The 12,239-nt window shown below is 35.5% G+C and overlaps 3 protein-coding genes across 3 annotated transcripts; 1 reads left to right on the top strand and 2 right to left on the bottom strand.

Annotated features, from left to right (window-relative positions):
- Positions 1-76: 76 nt before the first annotated feature.
- Positions 77-2,699, top strand: PIFI (post-illumination chlorophyll fluorescence increase). The gene is made up of 8 exons (XM_013001054.2): positions 77-381; positions 683-818; positions 907-991; positions 1,312-1,390; positions 1,473-1,586; positions 1,668-1,780; positions 2,226-2,336; positions 2,426-2,699. Exons 1-8 carry the CDS (start codon positions 312-314, stop codon positions 2,540-2,542), a joined length of 825 nt encoding a protein of 274 aa, XP_012856508.2. The 5' UTR covers positions 77-311; the 3' UTR covers positions 2,543-2,699.
- Positions 2,700-3,937: 1,238 nt separating this feature from the next.
- Positions 3,938-6,525, bottom strand: LOC105976018 (phosphatidylcholine:diacylglycerol cholinephosphotransferase 1). The gene is made up of 3 exons (XM_013001297.2): positions 6,048-6,525; positions 5,232-5,369; positions 3,938-4,491 (listed from the first exon to the last, which is right to left on the bottom strand). Exons 1-3 carry the CDS (start codon positions 6,438-6,440, stop codon positions 4,207-4,209), a joined length of 816 nt encoding a protein of 271 aa, XP_012856751.1. The 5' UTR covers positions 6,441-6,525; the 3' UTR covers positions 3,938-4,206.
- A 1,380-nt stretch (positions 6,526-7,905) lies between these two features.
- Positions 7,906-10,386, bottom strand: LOC105975589 (Cystathionine beta-synthase (CBS) protein). The gene is made up of 3 exons (XM_013000786.2): positions 9,834-10,386; positions 9,118-9,469; positions 7,906-8,424 (listed from the first exon to the last, which is right to left on the bottom strand). Exons 1-3 carry the CDS (start codon positions 10,370-10,372, stop codon positions 8,089-8,091), a joined length of 1,227 nt encoding a protein of 408 aa, XP_012856240.2. The 5' UTR covers positions 10,373-10,386; the 3' UTR covers positions 7,906-8,088.
- Positions 10,387-12,239: the final 1,853 nt, after the last annotated feature.

The raw sequence follows: 12,239 nt of genomic DNA, 5'->3' as shown, positions 1-12,239 counted from the left end.
TGTGTAGGATTCTTGATAGCCGACGTGGCAAATGGAGTTGATAAGGCGGTTGGGGAGTTTCATAGGGTTGGATTTGAGATTTTAGATAGTGATGGGGGTGCATCAAGAATACTTTTTTATTTAATTTTTTTAATTATATATAATTTTGTGAAGATATTCAAAATTCTACACATTTGTCATCTTCTGTTGATGTGAGAGAGATTTTTTTTTTTTTTTTTAAATTGGAATTCAAAGTTTAGTTTATGTGGTTGCTTTTATATGCTATCTTTCTTCTATATCTGAAAAACTCTCTTTAGCTATTTGGTTCAACAATGGCTGCAACAAGTGCTTCCCTTTTCAATTCTTCTAAGCAAATCACACCTCTTTCTACCAGAATTACAGGTATATCTTCACCGATTTTTTTTTAAAGAATTTTCGGTTATTCGTTCGACTAGGTTGTTGTCGACTTGTCATGTTTTTTTTGGTAGTAGATTGTTTGTTATGAACTTGTTTATAAGTTGAGAACGATCGGCTTAAATAAATCGTGATGGATTTTGTATGTATGTAAACAATAAACCCGTTTTGTTGGTATCGTTTTCTTGATATTCCGTTACGATGATCGTTTTCTTGAAATTATATACGCAAAAAAGTTGTACTCTTTAATTTTCTGATTGAAATTCCATTATGATATGCCCAACTGCAGCTACTAGTTTCTTGGGTGCTCGATTTTCGTGCAATTATCCGACTAAGAGAAACTTAACTAAAATCAGTCGAAAACTCAGTGTTTCTGCTGCTTCTTCAGTCGCATTCGCAGCACCTCCATCGGAGGAAATTAAAGAGTACGTCTCGGAACATTTTGCTATGATTTTTTTTACCGAAATCAATTATTTCGAAGTTTTTAGTACGTTTTTCGGTTCTGTTTTTCAGATACGTGCTTCCTACATGGGCTGAATTCGACATTGGAAGAGCTCCAGTGTACTGGAAAACTATGAATGGTCTTCCTCCTAGTGCTGTATGTTAAAACCATTTTCTCATAATTTGTTCGGGTTTATTGCAATTAGTACCCCTGTATTGTATCGAATTCCTAAAAAACCACCCCATGTTATTTTTTTATAGCAAAAAACCCCTATGATTCAATTTTTTTTAGCACACAACCCCCTAAACAGGGCTACTAATTGCTAAAAAAAAAAGTAAATCATAGAGGGGTTTTTGCCAATAAAATAACATACGGTAGTTTTTTAGCAATTCGATATAACACAGGGGTACTAATTGCGATAAACTCTAAGTTGTTATATACATTCGATTTTACGATACAAATCATATATATGACAGGGAGAAAGACTGAAGTTATTCTATAATCCAACTGCAAACAAGCTTGTTCCTAATCAAGAATTTGGAATTGCTTTTAACGGTACTTTCCTCGCACATGCAATATTCTATAAATTCGATTTTTTATTTTTATATTTTTGTTTATTGATTTATACATTTTGCAGGAGGTTTTAATCAGCCAATCATGTGTGGTGGTGAGCCGAGAGTCATGCTCCAGAAAGTTAGAGGAAAAGCCGATCTTCCTATTTACACCATCCAAATATGTATCCCAAAGCACGGTTCGTATAAAAAATCCGAATTTATCTTGATTTTTTTTCATCATTTATATGAATTTAACTTAATCTTTATCGAGTTTGCAGCGTTGAGTTTGATATTCTCGTTTACAAACGGAACTGATTGGGATGGTCCCTATAGACTTCAGTTTCAAGTCCCAAAAGCTTGGAGAAATAGACCAACCGAATTTTTCACCGAGGTAATGGAATCTTCCGGGGTATGATCTGATATATATGCTGGATTGTGCGTGGAAATTGGAATGGGATTTTCAAATTCCACCTTTTCCGATTTTTGGAACAATATTTTTCATTTCGAATTCTAAAAGTTCCGATTTCCAAATGTTTTCGGGATGGAATTGGAGTACATGTTAGATTCCGACTTCATGACCGATTTTCATTTCCAAAAATTCCGATTTTTTTTTTTCGAATATTACGCTTTTAATATCAATATCATTATGTATTTCATATTATACACGACTAAAAATGAAAATTCTGAATTCTGCCGATTTTGATCTGAAATTTTATGTTTTTGGAACAAATTTTTTTTAATTCCTATTTCCGAAATTCCCATTTTTTTAACGAAATTGGAATTAGCTCAAGTTTATATATATATATGCTAAAATAATCCGTTTATGCATTTTGAAGGGTCTTGCTGAGGAGTTGAGTAAAGAAGGTGCATGCGACGAAGCCATATTTCCAGACTCGACCGTTGTTGGCACAACATGTGCCATGATTGGCAACTTAACACTCGAAGGAGTAAGTTGATAACTTTTTTCTTTTTTTCCGTTAAAATTAATGTGGGCAATTTTATTTATTTATTATTATTTATGTTTTTGGCAATGCAGGGCGATCGGTGCAATCTTGACATAGTAACTGGATGTACGGATCCAGGCTCAGAAATGTTCGATCCACTTGCCACAGTCGATGATGGCTCTTGCCCTCCTTACTCCGATTCCGATTAGCATCATATTTATTGTTCGGGATTTGGAAATTGCTATATCTATAAGATTAAGTACTCTTGTATACTACAAACGGGCTCGTGTATATAATGCTTCGGTAGCCACGTACTCGAATTTTCTTGAAAAAATATTGTTGATGAAAATAAAATAAATTGGATTATATATTGTTTGTTCCATATCCATTTGGATTAATTTTGGAGAGTGGATATCTAGATATATGATGACTTCTTGAGCTAAACCTAAATAGCTAATTACTTACATTAATTGCTTTTGATTCTTACTTACACTAATCCTTGACTTAACGACATGTAATTAGTGTCGTAGGAGTAGTAGGTTGTATTTTTTGTATTGGTTTCAATATTTTTTAGGGTAAATTATACCTACACCTCTAAAGTATGATAAAATAACTTTAAGGTCCTTGTGGTACTGATAATTACAGTCACACCCCTGAAACATCTACCGGAGCCAAGATTTCATGTCTTGAGGACTGAGATGCACTATATTTGTTTTCCGCGGGGCCGTTAATGCTGCCATAGATGAAAATTTATAAATCTTATATACAATAATAATGATTTAAGAAATATTAGGAGAGTCATGTTACCTCTAACTCTATGTCGTCTCCACCACTGCCTAAAATTAATAGTCCGTTAGAACCTTAACAGAATAACTTATCCAATGCATTATTCCGTTAAGGTTTCTAACATTGTTTCAGGGATGATTGTAATTACCGGTCATATAGGGACCTTAAAGCTATTTTAGTATACCTCAGGGGCCTAGGTGTAATTTACCCTATTTTTTTTAATAATTGTGGGGTTGATGGTATTTATTTCTTTAGATAAGTCTTTTCGTCTATAAGATCAAAGTGACCACACAATTTTGCCATTTAAAATTCACACGTACCTATCCCTGGATGAAATTAAATATGTGGTCCAAGATTAAATTTATTTGACGAAGTAAAATAAATAAATAAATCGAATTTATAATAGAATATTGTATTTGAACTCGAAAGGCATGGACCAACTACCCTAATTTTGAAAGGACAAAAAAACCCCTTGCCTGGTCATTAATGTGCTCGGTTTAAGGCACACTTTTGTGCCTATAATTGTTGCTAACCTCTCGTGTGTACGAGTTTCGTGACTCAATTCTATGTTGCACCGAGTTATTTACACTGGGTTTTATTAATTGTAGACGATCTTAAATAACCACCTAATAAGCATACATACATGTATGTGTAATTATTTGCAGATCTACAGTTAACAATCATTCGGTGTAGCATAGAATTTACACATTTTAATCTAACCATGGGATGTTACAAGATTACCGATTGAGTTAGTAAGAGGTTAAACATATGTTACACCAGATGAAATGTACAACATGTGAAAGATCGACCATACGAGATGGAGCAAGAAATCGGAACATACATTGCAATACACGGTACGAGGCATAAACAATAAATTTAAAAATAAAAAAAAAAAGAACAAAAAAAATCACAATTGTATCTTAGTACATGGCCAAAATCTTTAAACACTCCTTAAGGCATCACATTCCCACCTTGTACAAACACACAATCATATGAATTTCCATCAAAAAGCCCACTTGTACGAGACTCCGTCAATAGTAATTAGAAAAATCTACAATACGCACCACCACTTGTGGCGGCACTACTACTACGTGCACAACGTTTTCTTGGTGTCCACGTACTTTCCGGCGAGTGAATCGAACAACATTCCGGCACCAACCCCAACGGCCAAATCGATCGTGTAATGACCTCTCGTGGTTAGAAGCCTAATCGCTTGCAACACATTCAAGAAATCGAATGTGTATGCCAATCCCCATCTCTGCATCCTCTTCATATCCAACGATGCAATAACCGAGGCGGCTACATGCCCCGAATAAAAAAGAAAAAACGAGACATTCCCCACCGGAAAATCCGCCCCCGACCCCAAAAATTCCTGTCAAATTAAATCCACACAATATTTCACCACTTAATTAAATGGCTACATTTGTTTAATTATCAAGCCTGATTTAGTTTCCACTTCTTTGTTTTTTAATATTAATGATAATAAAATAATTAAAGTGTGTGGCAATTTAAAGTGAGATGAGAGATCTAACTGTACTAAACCAATTCGATTTTGTCCTAGACAATTTTAATGTAATTTTGGACATGGTCCCATGCTATGATATGATATAATGACTCCATGTATGTCACATGTGCATGATGATGTGTATGAGCCATATATATATATATATATATATATATATATATATATATATATATATAATTATATATATACACACACACATATAAATACATATAGCTGTACTACAACTGCTGAACCAACTACTTTATTCATCATGTGGAGCTAGTTACTCTCACAAGTCACATGACTTTGAAATTCTAAAATAAATGGTGAGTGAGTTTTTAGCATTAGAATAATATGTTTCTCTCTCTAAAACATATCCACACAATATATACTACTTTTATATATACTACATCCACTGACATACGCATACACCGCGTAGTTTTACATCATATATCTACACACAGTTACGCACATATACGCAAGCGGGTGTGCGTAAAGATGGGTAGTTGACAATACACGTGTACGGTAAAATTACACTCGATGAAGTTACCGAGATGTGTATATGTTCGAGTAAATCTAGAGAGAGAGAGAGAGAAAGAAACGAGAACCTGAGGTAAGGGGAGTTGTGTGGCATATCCAAGAATTCCTCGACATGTGAACATAAACAATGCCGAAATGGTAGCTCTCGGCCGACCCTCGATCACCCACGTCCATATTATATAAGTCGTTTGCATCCCCACATATACCTATATCCATATATACACTTCAATTTTTGGATTCCCACTAATTAATCCACTTTAATTCAATGCTCAAACTCCCATATGATAAAATGACCTTTCATTTAGAACAAAATAAAACAAGTATATTTCTCCATTAAACAAGAATTTTAAATCGACAAGGCATTGCAATTATTTTAAAGGGCAAATTACAGCCACCCCCGAGATAAGTTCAAATTACGAAAAAACCCTTGTTTGGTTAATTACAGACACTCCCTTCAACTATGTATTTTCTTATGAAAAAACCCAAAACCCCTCATTTTGTAAGTAAATTTGACACCGTAGCTACCCAAACAACCCAAACAGGAGGGGGTTTTCGTAATTTACCATATTTTAAACTACCGATTGGTGGAAGGACGAAAAAAATACATTCCCTAGCCTTATAGAGCATTCGACAATTATATTCAACAGCACACACAAGCGCCAATAATCTTCGATATACTATAGCTAGGAGAATTAGTCCCAATTATTTAATTGCTAGAAAATTTAATAATTGCACATAGTACGTAATCAAAATTGAAAAATTGTTCACACACACACACACACACACAAAAAGTCAACATCAAACTTGACCGACAAAACAACTTTGCATGTGCGCGCATTCATGTATACATACATACATACATAGATACATACATACATACATACCGTGTTAAGGCCGGCGAGAAGGGTGTTGAGAGCAGGTCTGGCGGCGAGCAGCCGGTGGAGATTGGTGGTGGCGACGAAACCCAGATCGAACGGCTGAGCCGACGATGGGATCATGCTGAGAGTGTACTCAACGGCCATGAAAAACAGGAGCGACGCCGCGAATACGCAGGGTACCGGGTGGTGGAGGGGCAAACCCAGTACATCCGCCGCCGTCCATTTCAGGAAATGGGCGTTGCGTACGCCGCCGCAGCAAATGTTGCCGCCGTTGGCGGAGGGGACCGAAGATCTTTTCTTGATCATGTCGGGGGAATCCGGGCGGTGCGGGATTGCGCCGTTGGAGAAGTGGCCGTTTGTGGGTGGTGGCGAACGGAGGCGGGTGGTGGTTCCGTTCATCGGCGGTGGTGAAAGTTTTTTAGAGTTGTCGGGTTGAGTGCACGAGGAAAAGTGGTATCGGGTGAATATATATATATATATATTTATATTTATTTTGGGTAAATTACACCCACACCCTTGAGGTAAGCTTAAATAACTTTAAGGTCTCTGTGGTATCGATAATTACAATCGCCCTCCTGAAATATAGTTAGAAACTCTAATGGGCTAATGCATTGGATACGTAATTCCGATAGAGTTCTAACAGACTATTATTTTCAGTAAGTGGTGGAGACAACAAAGAGCTATGGGTGATTTAAGAAATGTTGGGGGAGCCGTCTCACCCCCTAACTCTACGTTGTCTTCACCACTAGCTAAAAGTAATAGCCCGTCAGAACTCTACCGCACTAACGTATTCATTCATTAACCGATTAGAGTTTTTAACTATGTTTTAGGGGGTGAGTGTAATTATCGATACTACAGGGACTTTAAAGTTATTTAAGCTTACCTCATGGGTGTGGGTGTAATTTACCCTTTTTTTGTTTTTTTTTTGTTTTTTTTTTTTTTTTTGTTTTTTTGACGGAGTGTTCGAGGAGGAAAAAAGGGTTAAGTGGTGGAGAGAGAGAGAGAGATTTGAATTAGTAATACGTCAAAGATATTGCTAATTAATTATGATTTGGAGAGTTGAAAATAGTTTGGCCCCCCTAAATTATTTAATACGCATCAAATACCCCTTAAAACTATTAAAATTCATCAAGCAGGGCTTGAATTACTTTCTATTTATTTTTTCAAAAGAGAATTAATTCTACAATAACTCCCGAATCACACGGGCATTAAATCCCGATATTTTTATTTTTTCTGTCGTACATTAAGTTATTTAATTTAAATTATAATTTTATAAACTTGTCAGTTTGATGACACTTGTGAAAACTCAAAACTGTTACCGATTAAACTAGGGGCGGTAAACGAGACGAGCCGACTTGTGAGCTCGATGAATCAGCTCGAAAAAACTTGGACTCAGACTCAAATTTTTCGAGCTCGAGCTTTCTGACGAGCCGAGCTCGAACCTGTTTTTATTTGTTCGTGAGCTCACGAGCTGATTCGGAAGCATTATTTATTTATTTTTTTTTAAATTATTTTTTTATATATCATTTTTATTTAAATAATGCATAATAATATAAAATATTATAGAAATGAATAAAAATAAAATATAAATATTAAAAATACATACAATTGCAATATATTGTTTATTTTGTAACTTTTTAAAAATAATTTTTAATAATATTAATTAAAAAATATTGGAAAAAAATAAAAAGAGAACAGCAACAAAATGAGCCTGACTCGAGCTCCGGCTCCAGTGACTCGAGCTCCAACGAGCTCGGCTCGTTCACACCCTTAGTTTAAATTGGACATTATATCTAAAATCAATATCTGAAATCAGCAAAAAATTAGACACACAGTAAACAGATCGCGCCCGGCAACAATGAACTAATGCAGATTGCAGGTACTCTTGCACGTTAGTTCTATTACACAAAAGCACCCAAAATATATACATTGCACAAACTATACATACAAAAAAAAAGGGAGAATTCGAAGCAAGTTCCGGATCAAACCCATTACAAAAAAGCCCGATAAGAACTAATTACACGCATTAACTATCATACAGAGCTCCCTATGCGGGCTCGGAAATCATCCAAGCTCGTGTGGCCCGTATTATATCCGTCAACGAGATCAGCCCAGCAAGAAGGCCCGATTCATCGATGACCCAAATGCGGTGCACATGATTGCGAACAACCTTGTCCACTGCCTCCCCGAGAAGTGATCCGGGCCCACATGTAATAAGCTCCTTTGTAGAGTTTCTCAATCCGGATGCTTCGTGTAGTGGGATATCCGAGAGCTTATTGATGAAATCCATAACGTTCATTTGCAAGCAAGATTTAAGAAGCGGCATCGGGCATCCTCTTAGATCCGTGGCTGAAAACGTTCCCACGAGCCTCCTCTCTTTGCCCTATGAGAGTAAGAGAGAGTACGAAATAGACACGAAAAAACATATATTGAAATGTCAAATGTCATTTCAATTTTACATGTGCAGTTCTGACTTCAAATGTGATTTTCACCCTTTTGCGGATCAGAGTATTGCAAACGCAGAAACACAATATTAGAAGTCATTTGAGTTGAATTTCTAATTCAACTTGAATCAGCTAGATTGGATTGGATGTTGAATATTGAATGTGGGATGATAGAGTTGTGCATGAATGAATTATAATTCAAATCGGGTGGGGAAAAAATGAAATTTGTAGCCAATGTTCATTCATTCATGAATAAATTTCTCAACCGACCGACATCCAAATCTAACTGATTCAAGTTGAATTGAATTAGAATACCAAACTCAATAGGACTACAAATTTCGTGTCTTACGTTCTGCGACTGCAAAATGGTCAAAATCGCATTTAACACCGAGATGGTACCCAAAAGAAAATCAAAACGACATTTAGCACCTCCCAAATATATAGCATGAACATATGACATTGTAATTATATATAATCAAATCAAGCTTGCTATACCTATATGCATGATTGAAGCCAAGATTTCCAATGAGAATTCATAAAAGGAAACTAATGTCGGTCGAGTCTAGTCTAGTCTATATATATATATAGTATATATATATATATATATATATATATGAGTGACTTATACTTACATTTATAAGCTCTTCATGATTCTCCTCAATATCATCGGTGGATTCGATAATCGGGACCGCACTAAGCGAAGCGCCGTTCATGCACCGTATAGCATGGATCACTTTAGTTCTATCGGAAACACCGAAGACATACTCGCTCACGGCTCCAAATTCTCTGATAGAACGGCCGAGTATACCTCTGAGCTCGTTCTCGTGCAACTTCAAGAACTTGAGGAGATCCATTTGAGTGACCATACGGTAACTCGACGCGGACTCGACGAGTTCGACCCCGGCTATGTTCTCCGTGTGCCCATCCACGGGAACTAGGGCCCGGTGTATCCCTTTGCTAAATACTTCCATGCAATCTATTATGCTGCAATAATTGTACTTAATGATTAATTAGTGAGGGTTTTACATACATTGGGATAAATGGATAAAACAGTTAAACCTCTTTAAATTAATCTTTAAATTAATAGAGTCGCGACTAACAAAATCTACTAATTTAGTGAAATATTAAATTATCGAACTAATAATTTAATACGTTTTTTATCGAGTTGGGACCGGAAGAAAGTATTATTTACGGTATGTTATTAATCATTAATTTATGTTCTACTGAATATCTATCTTGAACGGTACTATTACATATTTTAATTATTTAATTTTGTAAATGTTAAAAGAATATAAAATAAAAAGAATTAAAATGAGTAAACAAATCAAAATATAATATCAAAAGGTACCCAGTATTAGAGTTGAGTGTCCACAAGCTGAGGCTCTCAAGACAGTGCCCGATAATCGAGGACACCGGAACCTGCATTTTCCGGTCAAGATCGCCGCCGTCACCCTCCGCCGGATCAGCCTGGTTTCCGGCGATATGAGCCAGCACATCCAACATGGTCAGCATCCCTATATAGTGCTTTCTGGCAGCCCCGGTCTGCTTGTCGGACTCCAATATCATGGAGCCGCCGGCACCGATCCAGTGGCCAGGAGGCGCCGCCACCGGCACCGCCACAACACGGTTGGCGAGAAGGGCGTTCATGGTGTCGGCGAGGGAGGCGGTGTATGGCACCTCCACCAATCTCTTCTTGTCTGTGATCAAGTCCTTCACTTTCCTGTCCCTCAATCTTTGGGTGGGCTGAGCGGCGGAAGCGGCGGCGCCGCCGCTGATTCCTTCGGTTTTTGTAGCTTGCATGAGTGGGAGCTTTGGCTTGTGTGTTTGGAAAATGGAGATAAGGGTGTGGTATTTAGGGGAGATGAAATAATAATAATTAGTTGCCATGGATTTTGTGGGTACATGCAAGAAAAAAAGAGGTGGAAGAAAGGGATTGTCTCGTTTTTCGTACACGTGTCGATATTTGAGGCTGCATGATACCTTAGGTTCCGCCACGTGTAAGTGTCTGCTTTTTTGGTCAAAATCTGAAACAAATACTCAACAACCTTGACAAAACTAACATTATCTTACATTAGTCATATACGGTGTGGTATTATGAAATATAGAAAATTACTGAAATACCCTCCACCGCTGTTTTGAAATTGCATCGAGTTTATTTTTTGGAAATAATTAGTGAAAACATCCTCATTATATGTTTTGCGAATTTTCAGTTGGGATTTTTATGCAAAAGTCCCCAACCAAGCATGTTTATTATTCTAGGTTTAGGGGACATATCTCTTTTACCAATAAGCCCATCCCTTTAATATTTATTATAACTAAAGGAAACATTCATGTATATCCCAATATTACCCTCAACCATTTATACCCAATTCTTAATTATAATCCAAATTAATCAATTTTGTCCATAAAAGTTCAATTTTGACCACAAAAATTCAATTTTGACTTTTTTTTGGAGTATAATTTAATATGCTCCAATTTCATCCTTAACTTAATTTAATCTCAATTTGACCCCAAATTTCACAAATTATTAAATTTTGACCCAAAAATTTTTTTTTTTCAAAAAATATTTTTTTTTTCAAAAACTTTTTTTTTGCCGCCGGATTCCGGCGTTGACCGGCGGTCAACGCCGGTCTCCGGCGTTGACTTTTTTAAATTTTTTTTTTTTTTTTTTTTCTTTCTTCCGGATTTTTTCGCCGGTTTCCAGCGTTGACCGGCGGTTGACTTTTTTTTTTTTTTTTTTTTTTTTTTGCTTTTTTCTTTTTTTTTTCTTTTCTTTTCTTCCGGATTTTTTCGCCGGTTTCCGGCGGTCTCTTTTTTTAGTGTTTTTTTAAGTTTTTTGTTTTGTTTTGTTTGGTTTGTTTTGTTTTTCCACGTCCGCCGCTAAACGTTGACCGTAATTGTGCTGTCACTGACAGTAAATTAACGTAATTATACTGTCAATGATAGTTAATTAACGTAATTGTACTGCCGTTGACATTACATTTATGTAATTGTGTTGCCGTTGACAGTAAATTAATGCAATATTATATTTTTTTATTTATTATTATTTTTTTTTATTTTTTTTTTGATTTGTTGACAAGTCAACGTAATTATATTACTGTCGTTGACAGTAAAATAACTGTAAACACAATAATATTACTGTCAACAACATCAATATTATTATTTTTTTGTGGTGTTTGTATTAATATTACTGTCTATTATTGTAATATTACTGTAAACACAATAATATTACTGTGGTTGACGGTAATATTACTGTTTGTTATAGTAATATTCCTGTCAACCACATCAATATTATTCTTTTGTTTGGATATTTTGTTTGTTTGAGTTATTCACGGAGTAACGTAATAATATTACTGTCTACTATTGTAATATTACTGTTGCTATAGTAATATTACTGTTGCTATAGTAATATTACTGTCACTCACAGTAATATTAATTCTTTTGGTTTTTTTATTTTGTTTACATTTGTTGAACGGACAACATAGTAATATTACTTTATTATACAATAATAATGAATTTTGTTGTGTTAATATTAATGTGCTAGAGATTAATATAGCAATATCACTGTGTTAAACTATAGTTTAGTTATTTTTACTGTGTTTAACAGTAATATAGTTAATATTACTGTCATTCAAAGCAATATTGTTGTTTAAACGGAAAAAAAAGTTACAGAAAAAAAAATTAAAAAAAAAATAAAATAAAAAAAATAAAAAAAAGTCAACGCCGGAGACCGGTGTTTACCGCCGGTCAACGC

Source organism: Erythranthe guttata, chromosome 9, assembly GCF_056151865.1.
Source record: "Erythranthe guttata isolate IM_541 chromosome 9, IM_541, whole genome shotgun sequence".
In the NCBI taxonomy this organism is placed as follows: Eukaryota; Viridiplantae; Streptophyta; class Magnoliopsida; order Lamiales; family Phrymaceae; genus Erythranthe; species Erythranthe guttata.
Note: the sequence above shows the minus strand (reverse complement) of the source record. Positions and strands in the feature narration are given on the sequence as shown.

What these genes read in the sequence shown, in the direction of transcription:
- LOC105976018 (XM_013001297.2), bottom strand. Translation starts at nt 6,440, where the DNA reads ATGAACGGAACCACCACCCGCCTCCGTTCGCCACCACCCACAAACGGC. An exon ending in TTCTCGCCGGCCTTAACACG is followed by an intron (nt 5,370 to 6,047) that starts GTATGTATGTAT and finishes ATATGGATATAG; the next exon opens with GTATATGTGGGGATGCAAAC. An exon ending in CACAACTCCCCTTACCTCAG is followed by an intron (nt 4,492 to 5,231) that starts GTTCTCGTTTCT and finishes TTAATTTGACAG; the next exon opens with GAATTTTTGGGGTCGGGGGC.
- LOC105975589 (XM_013000786.2), bottom strand. Translation starts at nt 10,372, where the DNA reads ATGGCAACTAATTATTATTATTTCATCTCCCCTAAATACCACACCCTT. An exon ending in ACACTCAACTCTAATACTGG is followed by an intron (nt 9,470 to 9,833) that starts GTACCTTTTGAT and finishes CAATTATTGCAG; the next exon opens with CATAATAGATTGCATGGAAG. An exon ending in ATCATGAAGAGCTTATAAAT is followed by an intron (nt 8,425 to 9,117) that starts GTAAGTATAAGT and finishes TTACTCTCATAG; the next exon opens with GGCAAAGAGAGGAGGCTCGT.
- PIFI (XM_013001054.2), top strand. Translation starts at nt 312, where the DNA reads ATGGCTGCAACAAGTGCTTCCCTTTTCAATTCTTCTAAGCAAATCACA. An exon ending in AATATGTATCCCAAAGCACG is followed by an intron (nt 1,587 to 1,667) that starts GTTCGTATAAAA and finishes TCGAGTTTGCAG; the next exon opens with CGTTGAGTTTGATATTCTCG. An exon ending in GCAACTTAACACTCGAAGGA is followed by an intron (nt 2,337 to 2,425) that starts GTAAGTTGATAA and finishes TTGGCAATGCAG; the next exon opens with GGCGATCGGTGCAATCTTGA.